The sequence below is a fragment of the Entelurus aequoreus genome, linkage group LG08 (assembly GCF_033978785.1).
Source record: "Entelurus aequoreus isolate RoL-2023_Sb linkage group LG08, RoL_Eaeq_v1.1, whole genome shotgun sequence".
NCBI classification, from domain to species: domain Eukaryota; kingdom Metazoa; phylum Chordata; class Actinopteri; order Syngnathiformes; family Syngnathidae; genus Entelurus; species Entelurus aequoreus.
The window spans coordinates 79,268,326-79,285,328 of NC_084738.1; the positions used below are offsets into that span (position 1 = coordinate 79,268,326).

At 33.5% G+C, this 17,003-nt stretch overlaps 1 protein-coding gene across 1 annotated transcript in view; it reads left to right on the top strand.

Annotated features, from left to right (window-relative positions):
• LOC133655246 (microtubule-associated serine/threonine-protein kinase 4-like) overlaps positions 1-16,596 on the top strand; it is a 200,431-nt gene extending 183,835 nt beyond the window's left edge. Inside the window, exons 14-21 of the mRNA XM_062055224.1 lie at positions 4,153-4,208; positions 4,344-4,435; positions 8,341-8,549; positions 8,620-8,758; positions 11,811-11,943; positions 12,067-12,232; positions 12,300-12,401; positions 16,409-16,596. Coding sequence (XP_061911208.1) covers positions 4,153-4,208; positions 4,344-4,435; positions 8,341-8,549; positions 8,620-8,758; positions 11,811-11,943; positions 12,067-12,232; positions 12,300-12,401; positions 16,409-16,554 — 1,043 coding nt within the window. The 3' untranslated portion in view covers positions 16,555-16,596. The remainder of the gene's footprint in view (positions 1-4,152; positions 4,209-4,343; positions 4,436-8,340; positions 8,550-8,619; positions 8,759-11,810; positions 11,944-12,066; positions 12,233-12,299; positions 12,402-16,408) is intronic.
• Positions 16,597-17,003: the final 407 nt, after the last annotated feature.

Here is a 17,003-nt window from a genome sequence, read left to right on the forward strand (position 1 = left end):
GTTAGCATATATCACGTACCGACTTTTATGACTCTGAGGTGTACGGTGGTAAAATTGGTTGAAAAAAAGTTAGCATGCTAATGTTAGCATGCTAACAGTTAAGAAAGATCACGTACCGATTTATGACTCTGAGGTGTACAGTGGTAAAATTGGTTGAAAAAAAGTTAGCATGCTAATGTTAGCATACTAACAGTTAAGAAAGATCACGTACCGATTTATGACTCTGAGGTGTACGGTGGTAAATTTGGTTTAAAAAAAAGTTAGCGTATATCACGTACCGACTTTTATGACTCGGAGGTGTACGGTGGTAAAATTGGTTGAAAAAAAGTTAGCATGCTAATGTTAGCATGCTAACAGTTAACGTACATCATATACCAAATTATATGACTCTGAGGTGTACGGTGGTAAAATTGGTTGAAAAAAGTTAGCATGCTAATGTTAGCATGCTAACGGTTAAGATAGATCACGTACCGACTTATGACTCTGAGGTGTACGGTGGTAAAATTGGTTAAAAAAAAAGTTAACGTTTATCACGTACCGACTTTTATGACTGTGTACGGTGGTAAAATTGGTTGAAAAAAAGTTAGCATGCTAATTTTAGCATGCTAACAGTTAACGTACATCACATACCAAATGATATGACTCTGAGGTGTACGGTGGTAAAATTAGTTGAAAAAAGTTAGCATGCTAATGATAGCATGCTAATGTTAGCATGCTAACAGTTAAGATAGATCACGTACCGACTTATGACTCTGAGGTGTACGGTAATAAAATTGTTTTGGGTTTTTTTAAAGGTTAGCATGCTAACAGTTAACTTAGATCACTTACTGACTTATATGACTTTGAGGTGTAGGGTGGTAAAATTGGTTAAAAAAATTATTATCATGCTAACAGTTAACGTAGATCACGTACCGACTTATATGACTGAAGTATACGGTGGTCAAATTGGTTAAAAAAAGTTATCACGCTAATGTTAGCATGCTAACAGTTAACGTACATCACATACCAAATTATATGACTCTGAGGTGTACGGTGGTAAAATTGTTAAAAAAGAAAGTTAACGTATATCACATACCGACTTTTATGACTCTGAGGTGTACGGTGGTAAAATTGGTTGAAAAAAGTTATCACGCTAATGTTAGCATGCTAACAGTTAAGGTCGATCAGGTACCGACTGCTATGATTCTGAGGCATATGCATGCTAAATTAGCAAAAAAAGGTTATATGCTAATGGTAGCATGCTAACAGTTAACGTATATCACAAACCAACTTGTGACTCTAAGGTGTACGGCGGTAAAATTGGTTTAAAAAAAAAGTTAGCATGCTAGCAGTTAACGTAGATCAGGTACCGACTTATGCGACTCTGAGGCATATGTATGCTAAATTGGCAAAAAAAAGTGAATACGCTAATTTAGCATGCTAACAGCTAACATACATCACATACAAAATTAAAAGACTGAGGTGTACGGTGGTAAAAGTGCTTAAAAAAAAGTTAGCATGCTAACAGTTAAGGTCGATCACGTACCGACTTATATGACTCTGCGGTGTACGGTGGTGAAATTGGTTTAAAAAAGTTAGCATGCTAATGTTAGCATGCTACCACGTTAACTTGTAAAATATCAAGGTGGGATCGGACTGTCTTTCATTCGAGGGCGATAAAAAGTTTCCCCCAAAGAAAGTCTGGCACACGTCGGTGCTGACGTGTGCAAAACCCCGACTCATGTGAGCATCATTAGCCCGGCGATGGCGTCCCTACAGACCTGCTGGAACATTCCGCCACTCGCCATCACATCCCACCAGATGTTCCACAAATGGCCTTGGACTCTGCTTGTGGTTTTTAATGAGCGCTTGTTCCAGATCATTGGCAACATCTCAGTCAGCGGATCTTTGCTTTCTTCTTCACGCCAACAAAGGAGGAGCTCTTGTGCTTTTGTCCACTAGTTAGCTAGTTAGCTGGTTAGCGACATAACTTCAGCATATTTTCATCCCACTTTTAGCAAATCTCAGTCATGGGATGAAGATCATTTCTACCATGTTAGCGAGCCACCCCCGCCCACAGAGACAAAGACAATGAATGACTGACGAGAGGTTTGGAGTTAGTCAGTTAGTTGGTCGGTCATTTATTTAGTTAGTCAATTAGTTAGTTATTTAGTTAGTCAGTTATTTGTTTAGTTTGTTAGTCAATTTGTCAGTTAGTTAATCAGTTATTTATTTAGTTAGATGGACAGTAATTTATTTAGTAAATTGATCAGTTATTTAGTTTGTTCTGCAATTAGTCTGTTATTTAGTTTGTCAGTTATTTATTTAGTTTATTAGTCCGTTAGTTAGTCAGTTATTTATTTAGTTGGATGGACAGTAATTTATTTAGTCAACTGGTTAGTTATTTAGTTTGTTCTGCAATTAGTCTGTTATTTAGTTTGTCAGTTATTTATTTAGTTTATTAGTCAGTTAGTTAGTCAGTTATTTATTTAGTTAGATGGACAGTAATTTATTTAGTCAACTGGTTAGTTATTTAGTTTGTTCTGCAATTAGTCCGTTATTTAGTTTGTCAGTTATTTATTTAGTTTATTAGTCCGTTAGTTAGTCAGTTATTTATTTAGTTAAATGGACAGTAATTTTAGTCAACTGGTTAGTTATTTAGTTTGTTCTGCAATTAGTCCGTTATTTAGTTTGTCAGTTATTTATTTAGTTTATTAGTCAGTTAGTTAGTCAGTTATTTATTTAGTTAGATGGACAGTAATTTATTTAGTCAATTGGTCAGTTATTAGTTTGTTCTGCAATTAGTCCGTTATTTAGTTTGTCTGTTATTTATTTAGTTTGTTAGTCAATTAGTCAGTTAGTTAGTCAGTTATTTATTTAGTTAGATGGACAGTAATTTATTTAGTCAACTGGTCAGTTATTTAGTTTGTTCTGCAATTAGTCCGTTATTTAGTTTGTCAGTTATTTATTTAGTTTATTAGTCAGTTAGTTAGTCAGTTATTTATTTAGTTAGATGGACAGTAATTTATTTAGTCAATTGGTCAGTTATTAGTTTGTTCTGCAATTAGTCCGTTATTTAGTTAGTCAGTTATTTATTTAGTTTGTTAGTCAATTAGTCAGTTAGTTAGTCAGTTATTTATTTACTTAGATGGACAGTAATTTATTTAGTCAATTGGTCAGTTATTGAGTTTGTTCTGTAATTAGTCTGTTATTTAGTTAGTCAGTCGGTTATTTAGTTAGTTAATCAGTAAATGTTTAGTTAGTTATTCAATCAATTACCCAATTATTTAGTTAGTTAGTTAGTCAGTCAGTTATTTAGTTAGTCAGACAGTTATTTCGTTTGTTTATCAGTACATTTTAGTTAGTTAGTTAATCAATTAATCACATTTTAGTTAGTTAGTTAGTAGGTCAGTTATTTAATTAGCCGGACAGTTATTTATTTAGTTTGTTAGTCTGTCAATTAGTCAGTTCTTTAATTAGTCAGTCAATGATTTAGTTAGTCAATCAATTACCCAATTATTTAGTTAGTCAGTAAGTTATTTAGTTAGTCAGACAGTTTTTAGTTAGTTAGTCAGTTAGTTAATCAATTACTCAATTGTTTAGTTAGTTAGTTGGTCATTGTGTGTGTGTGTGTGTGTGTGTGTGTGTGTGTGTGTGTGTGTGTGTGTGTGTGTGTGTGTGTGTGTGTGTGTGTGTGTGTGTGTGTGTGTGTGTGTGTGTGTGTGTGTGTGTGCGTTTGTGCTATCCCACCTCCACCCAAAAATTATAAATTCACTCTGTGAATTTATAATTTAATATACATATTATAATTTATTTGTATTTACTTATGATTACATATTGTAGGACTTTTATGCAATATTATACATTGTATTATCTCAAATTATGAAACATTTTTATTATTTAATGTACATATTATCATTTATTTTCATTTACTTATGATTACATATTGTAGGATTTTTATGCAATATTATACATTATGTTTTCTCAAATAATGGAAAACATTTTTTTTAATATACATAATATTAGGTATGAGTCTCAGTGAAAGTCATTGCAGCCCCCTAGTGGTGACACTTGGTATTGTTTTTGGTAAAAATGGCACCTTTTCCTGCAATGACTTTCTTCAGGTGTTTTTCCAAGCCAAAGACAAAGCAAAAGTGTGTTGTGTCCCTGCAGAGATGGCCCAGCTGAGCGGTGGTGGTGACAGCGGTGTGGCGGAGACGGACGACTGCGTACGATCATTACTCCTCGCCTCCATGGTGACACCGCCACCAAATAATCATTTCTTTCTCTCTCTCTCTCTCTCTCTCTCTCTCTCTCTCGCTCTCTCTCCCTCTCCCCCTCCTTCTCTCTCTCCTGGTCTTCAGGCCCAGGGTCTGAGTGCCGCCTTGAGGTGCAGACGCAAACCCTGTGAACTGGACTTTGAGTTGACCAAGCTCATCAGCAACGGCGCCTACGGGTGAGGAAGCAACTCCTGTGGCAACATGCTAGCGTGCATGCTAATACTAACATGCTAGCGTGCATGCTAATACTAACATGCTAGCGTGCATGCTAATACTAACATGCTAGCGTGCATGCTAATACTAACATGTTTTCTCAACCAAACTTTACACACACATCCTGAAAGGTTCTTTAGTTAGTTTATCAGTTGTTTAGTTAGTTTATCAGTTATTTCGTTAGTTTATCAGTTATTTAGTTAATTAGTTAATTAGTTATTTAGTTACTCAGTTATTTAGTTACTCAGTTATTTAGTTAGTTTATCAGTTATTTAATTACTCAGTTATTTAGTTAGTTACTCAGTTATTTAGTTAGTTTATCAGTTATTTAGTTAGTTTATCAGTTATTTCATTACTCAGTTATTTAGTTAGTTTATCAGTTATTTAGTTAGTTTATCAGTTATTTCATTACTCAGTTATTTAGTTAGTTTATCAGTTATTTACTTACTCAGTTATTTAGTTAGTTACTCAGTTATTTAGTTAGTTTATCAGTTATTTCATTACTCAGTTATTTAGTTACTCGTTTTTTAGTTAATCAGTTATTTAGTTACTAAGTTATTTAGTTAGTTTGTCAGTTATTTAGTTACTAAGTTATTTTGTTAGTTTATCAGTTATTTAGTTACTCAGTTACTTAGTTACTTTATCAGTTATTTAGTTACTCATTTATTTAGTTAGTTTATCAGTTATTTAGTTAGTTTATCAGTTATTTAATTACTCAGTTATTTAGTTAGTTTATCAGTTATTTACTTACTCAGTTATTTAGTTAGTTACTCAGTTATTTAGTTAGTTTATCAGTTATTTCATTACTCAGTTATTTAGTTACTCGTTTTTTTTAGTTAATCAGTTATTTAGTTACTAAGTTATTTAGTTAGTTTGTCAGTTATTTAGTTAATACGTTATTTAGTTAGTTTGTCAGTTATTTAGTTACTAAGTTATTTTGTTAGTTTATCAGTTATTTAGTTACTCAGTTACTTAGTTACTTTATCAGTTATTTAGTTACTCATTTATTTAGTTAGTTTATCAGTTATTTAGTTAGTTTATCAGTTATTTAATTACTCAGTTATTTAGTTAGTTTATCAGTTATTTACTTACTCATTTATTTAGTTAGTTACTCAGTTATTTAGTTAGTTTATCAGTTATTTCATTACTCAGTTATTTAGTTACTCGTTTTTTAGTTAATCAGTTATTTAGTTACTCGTTTTTTTAGTTAATCAGTTATTTAGTTACTAAGTTATTTAGTTAGTTTTTCAGTTATTTAGTTACTAAGTTATTTAGTTAGTTTGTCAGTTATTTAGTTACTAAGTTATTTTGTTAGTTTATCAGTTATTTAGTTACTCAGTTACTTAGTTACTTTATCAGTTATTTAGTTACTCATTTATTTGGTTAGTTTATCAGTTATTTAGTTAATCAGTTATTTAGTTAGTTTATCAGTTATTTTGTTACTCAGTTATTTAGTTACTCGGTTATTGAGTTAGTTTGTCAGTTATTTAGTTACTAAGTTATTAGTTAGTTTATCAGTCAATTTTTAGTTAGTCAATCAATTACTAAATTATTATGTTATTTAGTCGGTCAGTTATTTTGTTACTCAGTTATTTAGTTACTCTGTTATTTAGTTAGTTTATCAGTTATTTAGTTAGTTTATCAGTTATTTAGTTACTCAGTTATTAGTTAATTTATCAGTCCATTTTTAGTTAGTTAGTCAATCAATTACTAAATTATTAAGTTATTTAGTCGGTCAGTTATTTAATTAGTCAGTCAGTTATTTATTTAGTTTGTTAGTCTGTCAATTATTCAGTTATTCAGTCAGTCAGTTATTTAGTTAGTAATAAATTAGTTATTTAGTCAGTCAGTTATTTAGTTAGTGATCTAGTCAATTAGTTAGTCAGTCAGTCACTTAGTTATCTAGTCAGTTCGTCAGTCAGTCTGCTCGTTCGTTAGCTCCTTGGTTTGTTAGCTCCTTGGTTTGTTAGCTCCTTTGTTTATTAGCTCCTTCGTTTGTTAGCTCCTTTGTTCATCAACTTGCTTCCCTTGTTAGCTCCTCTGTTAAGTCGCTAGCTTGTTTGTTAGCTCGTTTGTTAGGTCGTTAGCTTGTTTGTTCGTTTGTTAGCTCCTTTGTTAGGTTGCTAGCTTGTTTGTTAGGTCGCTAGCTTGTTTGTTTGTTTGTTAGCTCCTTTGTTAGGTTGCTAGCTTGTTTGTTAGCTCCTTTGTTAGGTCGTTAGCTTGTTTGTTCGTTTGTTAGCTCCTTTGTTAGGTTGCTAGCTTGTTTGTTAGGTCCTTTGTTAGGTCGCTAGCTTGTTTGTTTGTTTGTTAGCTCCTTTGTTAGGTCGCTAGCTTGTTTGTTTGTTAGCTCTTTTGTTAGGTCGCTAGCTTGTTTGTTTGTTTGTTAGCTCCTATGTTAGGTCGCTAGCTTGTTTGTTTGTTTGTTAGCTCTTTTGTTAAGTCGCTAGCTTGTTTGTTAGCTCCTTTGTTAGGTCGCTAGCTTGTTTGTTTGTTTGTTAGCTCCTTTGTTAGGTCGCTAGCTTGATTGTTAGCTCCTTTGTTAGGTCGCTAGCTTGGTTGTTTGTTTGTTAGCTCCTTTGTTAGGTCGCTAGCTTGGTTGTTTGTTTAACAGTCCTTTGAGACACTTGTGATTTAGGGCTATATAAATAAAAATTGATTGATTGATTGATTGATTGATTAGCTCCTTTGTTAGGTCGCTAGCTTGTTTGTTTGTTTGTTAGCTCCTTTGTTAGGTCGCTAGCTTGTTTGTTTGTTTGTTAACTCCTTTGGTAGGTCGCTAGCTTGTTTGTTTGTTTGTTAGCTCCTTTGTTAGGTCGCTAGCTTGGTTGTTAGCTCCTTTGTTAGGTCGCTAGCTTGGTTGTTTGTTTGTTAGCTCCTTTGTTAGGTCGCTGGCTTGTTTGTTTGTTTGTTAGCTCCTTTGTTAGGTCGCTAGCTTGGTTGTTAGCTCCTTTGTTAGGTCGCTAGCTTGTTTGTTTGTTTGTTAGCTCCTTTGTTAGGTCGCTAGCTTGGTTGTTAGCTCCTTTGTTAGGTCGCTAGCTTGTTTGTTTGTTTGTTAGCTCCTTTGTTAGGTCGCTAGCTTGGTTGTTAGCTCCTTTGTTAGGTCGGTAGCTTGTTTGTTTGTTTGTTAGCTCCTTTGTTAGGTCGCTAGCTTGGTTGTTTGTTTAACAGTCCTTTGAGACACTTGTGATTTAGGGCTATATAAATAAAAATTGATTGATTGATTGATTGATTGATTAGCTCCTTTGTTAGGTCGCTAGCTTGTTTGTTTGTTTGTTAGCTCCTTTGTTAGGTCGCTAGCTTGTTTGTTTGTTTGTTAACTCCTTTGGTAGGTCGCTAGCTTGTTTGTTTGTTTGTTAGCTCCTTTGTTAGGTCGCTAGCTTGGTTGTTAGCTCCTTTGTTAGGTCGCTAGCTTGGTTGTTTGTTTGTTAGCTCCTTTGTTAGGTCGCTGGCTTGTTTGTTTGTTTGTTAGCTCCTTTGTTAGGTCGCTAGCTTGGTTGTTAGCTCCTTTGTTAGGTCGCTAGCTTGTTTGTTTGTTTGTTAGCTCCTTTGTTACTAGTTAGTTACTAAGTTATTTAGTTAGTTTGTCAGCTCCTTTGTTAGGTCGCTAGCTTGGTTGTTAGCTCCTTTGTTAGGTCGGTAGCTTGTTTGTTTGTTTGTTAGCTCCTTTGTTAGGTCGCTAGCTTGGTTGTCCGTCCCCCGAAAGATGCGTCATAAATTTGGTGGGGGATTCAAGTGTGTGAGAAATTTCAAGTCAGTGCCACCTGTGGGGTTTGATAACGGCGCCATCGTGTCTGCGTTGGTGCAATTTTTGGCACATTTTCACCCTTCCGCGTGAACTCACCCCGTCATGTGACTCGCCCCCCCGCAGAGCCGTCTATCTGGTTCGCCACAAGGAGACCAAGCAGCGCTTCGCCATGAAGAAGATCAACAAGCAGAACCTGATCCTGAGGAACCAGATCCAGCAGGCCTTCGTGGAGCGCGACATCCTCACCTTCGCCGAGAACCCCTTCGTGGTGTCCATGTTCTGCTCCTTCGAGACGCGCCGCCACCTGTGCATGGTCATGGAGTACGTGGAAGGTGCGTTGCTCGCTCGCTCGCCGTGGATGGCGACCACGGCGCCGGTGACGGCGTGATTGTTTGCGTGCAGGCGGAGACTGTGCCACCCTGCTGAAGAACATGGGCCCCCTGCCCGTGGACATGGCCAGGATGTACTTTGCCGAGACGGTGTTGGCCCTGGAGTACCTGCACAACTACGGCATCGTGCACCGCGACCTCAAGCCTGACAAGTAAGACCTCGGAAATGTATTATTTTTAAAAGTCTAAATTCATTAAAGTAATATTTATTTATACTTTGTTTATCTAATGCTATTTAATGTAATTTTTGTATTTTCTCAAATAATATAAACAAATATACACTTAATATTATAGATGTGTGGAATATTTTGTTTTCACAAATAAATGACAAAGATTAAAATAATGTATTATAAGTATAACATCTGCCACAAAACATTTTTTGTTTTACTCCCAATTATTTATTTGTTTTTGTTCCAGTGTAAATGTATTTCTAGTATCTGAATTAAATGGAATATTTATTTATGCCTTATTTATTTAATGCTTTTTAATGTAAATGTTTATTAACTTTTAAAAATCAATTTACTTATTCCATATTTTATGCAATATTATACACTGTATTATCTCAAATAATGAAAAAAAGTATAATTTAATATACATATTATAATAAATACATTTTTTACTTATAATTACATATTATAGGACTTTTATGCAATATTATACATTGTATTATCTCAAATAATGGAAAAAATATGTATATTTAATACACATAATATTACAGTATGAGTCATAGTGAAAGTCATTGCAGCCCCCCAGTGGTGACACTTGGTATTGTTTTGGAAAAAATGTAGCCTTTTCCTGCAATGACTTTCTTCAATAACGGTAAAATGTGAAAAAGTTGATATTTTGTTAATAAACATATACTGTATAAAAGTTGATATTTTGTTAATTAACATATACTGTATAAAAGTTGATATTTTGTTAATAACCGTATATAATGTGAAAAGGTTGAAAATGTGTTAATAAACTTATACAATATTAAAACGTTTATATTTTGTTAAAAATAATATATAATGTGAAAATATTTATTGGGTTGATAAAGTTATATTAAGTGAACATTTAATATTTTGTTGTTAATCTTATATGATAAAGTTGCTATTTTGTTAATAACCATACAACGTGTGAAACAGTTGCTATTGTATTAATAACTGTGTATAATATGATAAAGTTGATTAATAACATATAATGTGAAAAATTGATTAATAACTGTATATAATATGATAGAGTTGATTAATAACTGTATATAATATGATAAAGTTGATTAATAACTGTACATAATATGATAAAGTTAAATAATAACCGAATATAATGTAAAAAGTTGATTAATAACTGTATATAATGTGATAACGTTGATTAATAACTGTATATAATATGATACAGTTGATTAATAACTATATAATATGATACAGTTGATTAATAACTGTATATAATATGATAAAGTTGATTAATAACATATAATGTGAAAAGTTGATTAATAACTGTATATAATATGATAAAGTTGATTAATAACTGTATATAATATGATAAAATTGATTAACAACTGTATATAATATAATAAAGTTGATTAATAACTGTATATAATATGATAAAGTTGATTAATAACTGTATATAATGTGATAAAGTTAATCAATAACTGTATATAATATGATAAAGTTGATTAATAACTGTATATAATATAATAAAGTTGATCAATAAATGTATATAAAATGATAAAGTTAAGTAATAACTGTATATAATATGATACAATTGATTAATAACTGTATATAATATGATAAAGTTAATTAATAACTGTATATAATATGATACAATTGATTAATAACTGTATATAATGTGATAAAGTTGATCAATAACCGAATATAATGCTAAAGTGTTAGTAATAATAATAAAATATGATTATAATAAGCTGTAATAATAATAATAAAATATGATGATGTTCCTCAGTCTGCTGGTGACGTCCATGGGTCACATCAAGCTGGAATAATAATAATAAAATATGATGATGTTCCTCAGTCTGCTGGTGACGTCCATGGGTCACATCAAGCTGGAATAATAATAATAAAATATGATGATGTTCCTCAGTCTGCTGGTGACGTCCATGGGTCACATCAAGCTGTAATAATAATAATAAAATATGATGATGTTCCTCAGTCTACTGGTGACGTCCATGGGTCACATCAAGCTGTAATAATAATAATAAAATATGATGATGTTCCTCAGTCTACTGGTGACGTCCATGGGTCACATCAAGCTGTAATAATAATAATAAAATATGATGATGTTCCTCAGTCTACTGGTGACGTCCATGGGTCACATCAAGCTGTAATAATAATACCGGTAATAATAATAAAATATGATGATGTTCCTCAGTCTACTGGTGACGTCCATGGGTCACATCAAGCTGTAATAATAATAATAATAAAATATGATGATGTTCCTCAGTCTACTGGTGACGTCCATGGGTCACATCAAGCTGGAATAATAATAATAAAATATGATGATGTTCCTCAGTCTACTGGTGACGTCCATGGGTCACATCAAGCTGGAATAATAATAATAAAATATGATGATGTTCTTCAGTCTACTGGTGACGTCCATGGGTCACATCCAGCTGTAATAATAATAATAATAATAAAATATGATGATGTTCCTCAGTCTACTGGTGACGTCCATGGGTCACATCAAGCTGGAATAATAATAATAAAATATGATGATGTTCCTCAGTCTACTGGTGACGTCCATGGGTCACATCAAGCTGGAATAATAATAATAAAATATGATGATGTGCCTCAGTCTACTGGTGACGTCCATGGGTCACATCAAGCTGGAATAATAATAATAAAATATGATGATGTTCCTCAGTCTACTGGTGACGTCCATGGGTCACATCAAGCTGGAATAATAATAATAAAATATGATGATGTTCCTCAGTCTGCTGGTGACGTCCATGGGTCACATCAAGCTGGAATAATAATAATAAAATATGATGATGTTCCTCAGTCTACTGGTGACGTCCATGGGTCACATCAAGCTGTAATAATAATAATAATAAAATATGATGATGTTCCTCAGTCTGCTGGTGACGTCCATGGGTCACATCAAGCTGTAATAATAATAATAAAATATGATGATGTTCCTCAGTCTACTGGTGACGTCCATGGGTCACATCAAGCTGGAATAATAATAATAAAATATGATGATGTTCCTCAGTCTGCTGGTGACGTCCATGGGTCACATCAAGCTGACGGACTTCGGTCTGTCCAAGGTGGGTCTGATGAACATGACCACCAACATCTACGAGGGTCACATCGAGAAAGACGCCAGAGAGTTCTCCGACAAGCAGGTGACCTCACACTTACACACACACACACACACACACACACACACACACACACACACACACACACACACACACTCTCACACTCACACACACACTCACACTCACGCTGACGAGTCTGGCTTACAGGTGTGCGGAACGCCAGAGTACATCGCCCCCGAGGTGATCCTGAGGCAAGGCTACGGCAAGCCAGTGGACTGGTGGGCCATGGGCATCATCCTCTACGAGTTCCTGGTGGGCTGCGTGCCCTTCTTCGGGGACACGCCCGAGGATCTGTTCGGACAGGTCATCAGCGGTCGGTGTCGCCGCCGCCGGTCTGGTCTTTTCTCTCACACCGCCGCCACTGACCCCTCCCTCTGCAGACCAGATCAACTGGCCCGAGGGAGAGGAAGCTCCGCCTCCTGACGCCCAGGAGATCATCACGCTGCTGCTCCGACAGAACCCTCTGGAGAGGATGGGCGCAGGTACCCTCAAAGACCTGACAAATGTTTAGAAACAAAGTAGAATACATGATTATTATATTTACTCACTTTGTACACAAGAAATAATGGCTGCCGCATTCAATACTAATTCATATAATTCTACATTCCCAAACTTTTTTTGTAAAAATTCAAATAAATACTTAAATATTGAATTTTAAAGCAATTTATCCATCAAATTGTACACTGTAAAAATTATTTTTATGCTACAAAAAAACGGTAGCTCAGTTGCCAGAATTTTACCACAAAAATTATTTTTATGCTACAAAAAACTGGTAGTAGCTCAGTTACCAGAATTTTACTGTAAAAAAAATATTTTTATGCAAAAAAAAAAACCAACTATAATTTTACTGTAAAAATTATTTCCATGCTAAAAAACAAACAAACTAGTAGCTCAGTTGCTAGAATTTTACTGTAAAAATTATTTTTATGCAAAAAAAAACTGGTAGCTCAGTTGCCAGACTTTTACTGTAAAGACGACTTTATGCTAAAAAGAAAAAAACAGTATCTCTGTTGCCAGAATTTTACTGTAAAAATGATTTTTATGCTAAAAATAAATGGTAGCCCAGTTGCCAGAATTTTACTGGAAAAATGATTTTTATGCTAAAAAAAAAAAAAAGGTAGCTCAGATGCCGGAATTTTGACTGTATAAATGATTGTTTTGCTAAAACAAAAACTAGTAGCTCAGTTGCCAGAATTTTACTGTAAAAAAAAGATTTTTATGCTAAAAAAGAAAACTAGAATTTTACTGTAAAAATTATTTTTATGCAAAAAAAAAAAAGAAGGTAGGTCAGTTGCCAGAATTTTACAGTAAAAATGATTTTTATGCTAAAAAAAAAAACTGGTAGCTCAGTTGCTAGAATTCTACTGTGAAAAGGATTTTTATGCAAAAAAAAACAGGTAGCTCAGTTGCCAGAATTTTGACTGTAAAAATTATTGTTTTGCTAAAACAAAAACTGGTAGCTCAGTTGCCAGAATTTTACTGTAAAAAAAAGATTTTTATGCTAAAAAAGAAAACTGGAATTTTACTGTAAAAAAAAAAATTTTATGCAAAAAAAACCCAACTATAATTTTACTGTAAAAATGGTTTCTATGCTAAAAACAAGCAAACTAGTAGCTCAGGTGCCATATTTTTACTGTAAAAAATGATTTTATGCTAAAAAAAACCTGGTAGCTCAGTTGCCAGACTTTTACCGTAAAGACTACTTTATGCTAAAAAGAAAAAAACAGTATCTCAGTTGCCAGAATTTTACTGTTAAAATGATTTTTATGCTAAAAATAAATGGTAGCCCAGTTGCCAGAATTTTACTGGAAAAATGATTTTTATGCTAAAAAAAAAAAAAAGTAGCTCAGTTGCCAGAATTTTGACTGTAAAAATGATTGTTTTGCTAAAACAAAAACTAGTAGCTCAGTTGCCAGAATTTTACTGTAAAAAAAAGATTTTTATGCTAAAAAAGAAAACTAGAATTTTACTGTAAAAAAAATATTTTTATGCAAAAAAAAAACAACTATACTTTTACTGTAAAAATGATTTCTATGCTAAAACAAACAAACTAGTAGCTCAGGTGCCATATTTTTACTGTAAAAAATGATTTTTATGCTAAAAAAAAACTGGTAGCTCAGTTGCCAGACTTTTACCGTAAAGACTACTTTATGCTAAAAAGAAAAAAACAGTATCTCAGTTGCCAGAATTTTACTGTTAAAATGATTTTTATGCTAAAAATAAATGGTAGCCCAGTTGCCAGAATTTTACTGGAAAAATGATTTTTATGCTAAAAAAAAAAAAAAGTAGCTCAGTTGCCAGAATTTTGACTGTAAAAATGATTGTTTTGCTAAAACAAAAACTAGTAGCTCAGTTGCCAGAATTTTACTGTAAAAAAAAGATTTTTATGCTAAAAAAGAAAACTAGAATTTTACTGTAAAAAAAATATTTTTATGCAAAAAAAAAAACAACTATACTTTTACTGTAAAAATGATTTCTATGCTAAAAAAAACAAACTAGTAGCTCAGGTGCCATATTTTTACTGTAAAAAATGATTTTTATGCTAAAAAAAAACTGGTAGCTCAGTTGCCAGACTTTTACCGTAAAGACTACTTTATGCTAAAAAGAAAAAACGGTATTTCAGTTGCCAGAATTTTACTGTAAAAATGATTTTTATGCTAAAAATAAATGGTAGCCCAGTTGCCAGAATTTTACTGGAAAAATGATATTTATGCTAAAAAAAAAAAAAAAAGGTACCTCAGTTGCCAGAATTTTGACTGTAAAAATGATTGTTTTGCTAAAACAAAAACTAGTAGCTCAGTTGCCAGAATTTTACTGTAAAAAAAGATTTTTATGCTAAAAAAGAAAACTGGAATTTTACTGTAAAAATTATTTTTATGCTGAAAAAAAAAAGGTAGGTCAGTTGCCAGAATTTTACGGTAAAAAATATTTTTATGCTGAAAAAAATGTTAGCTCAGTTACCAGAATTTTACTGTAAAAATTAATTGTTATGCTAAAAAAACAAACTGGTAGTTCAGTTGCTAGAATTTAAATATAAAAATGATACTTATGCTAACAAAAACTGGTAGCTCAGTTGCCAGAATTTTGCTGTAAAAATGATTTTTATACTTAAAAAAAAAAACTGGCAGCTCAGTTACCAGAATTTTACTGTAAAAATGATTTGTATGCTAAAAAGAAAAAAATCGTAGCTCAGTTGCCAGAATTTTAAAATAATTTTATGCTAGAAAAAAAAACGTATCTCAGTTGCCAGAATTTTACTGTAAAAAAAACTTGTATTGTTTTTCCATTTATGTAATAATAAAAAGTAACAACCATAGATTTGACAGTAAAAAAAAAAGTGTCGTTATTTAATTTACAGGGCTGTAAAAAAAATTGATTTTCGAATGAATCGTGATTCTTATTTGTAAGAATTGTACTGTAAAAATGGTATTGATGCTATAAAAAAAAAAGGTTGCCAGAATGTTACTATAAAAAAAAAAAAAAACGATTTTTATGTAAAAAAAAAAAAAAAAAAAACTGTCAGAATTTTACTGTAAAAAATAACAAACTTTTTCTATGGGTGTAATAATAAAAAAAAATCACAACCGTGGATTTTACAGTAGAAAAAGTGGTACTCTTCTGCCATTTACTGGGCTGTCAAAAATGTTTTTATTTTTGAATGAATCACAATTCTTATTTGTTACGATTCTTAATTGATTGAAAAAAAAATCAGAAATCGATTATTTTTTAATTATTCAATTTAATATTTTTGCCTTTATTAAGATTATTTAGAGCTGTTTATGTATTTTATGGAGGAATGTAGAATATAATCGTGTGGTGCCCAAATATTCACAGCCCTAGTACATATTGTGAACAATTTTATGGTAAAATTTAGGCAACTGAACTGTCAGGTTTTTACTGTATAATATACTTTTTTTTTTTTTTTTTTTTTTTTACAGTGTAGGTCAAAAATATACATAATAGTAAATAATTTCAACTTATATTTTTGTTCAAATATTATTCGCTGAAAAGGAGTTTGACAGCCCTGCACAAGGACTTTATTACACTTGAAATTGTACCGTGTCTTGGAGGGATTCACATGGCCCCATTTCTGGGTGGATCTCGCGTAAGAGGAAGAGTTGATCATTTTCCTCCTCAAAGCGCCACTCTATGTAGCAACTGACGCTGCGGTCACAGTTGGGAATCGCCACAAAACATTTTGAAAACATTCCACACTTTTACGCCTCAACCGTGTCACGTTTCACGTGTCAGGTAAACGGCCATTTTGGTTCTCATTTTTCCTTCGTTTTCCAATCAGAGTTGTGATTACTTTGGTGGGTAAAAAAAGGAGCCGTGTTAGACGCTCGGGGGGGTCGAACCTTGACAATCAGGTCGGCCAATTCTCCGCTCGGTAGAAAGTGTGCGCCGCGTCAGCGATGTTCCCGGAGTCACCTTTGTGGGAAAGCACGGTGTTGCGTCACGGAGCTGACAGGTTATTTTATGTCCACAGGTGGCGCCGGCGAGGTGAAGCAGCACTCCTTCTTCCACCACCTGGACTGGAACGGCCTCCTGCGGCAAAAAGCCGAGTTCATCCCCCAGCTGGAGTCCGAGGACGACACCAGCTACTTCGACAGTCCGTCTTTTCAACAAAAATAACTATTTTAAGCGTGTAAAATATTTAAAAATGTCGTCTTTTCCTCCTCAGCTCGTTCGGAGCGTTACCACCACCTGGAGGCGGAGGAGGACGACACCAACGAGGAGGACTTCAACGTGGAGCTGAGACAGTTCTCCTCCTGTTCCCACCGCTTCTCCAAGGTAAAGACGCTAACTCATTATTTGGATTTAATCTGGATTATTATTATTATTCCTTACTTTCCCTCTGCGCTTGAACGCGATGACAAGTTATTCAAAGTTATTTCCATCCATCACCGGAGTTGCCATATTACTTGTGTATTGGACATTTTCTAATCAAGTAGTCAAACAAAATTGTCTTTCTTAGATTTATTTGAAAAGCTGGAGCCTCCCAAAAGTAGCAAGTATGGAAGTAAGGAGCGCTTTGCTCTTTTTTTACACTGTTTGGGAGGGGAAGAGAGCGTGTGACGCGA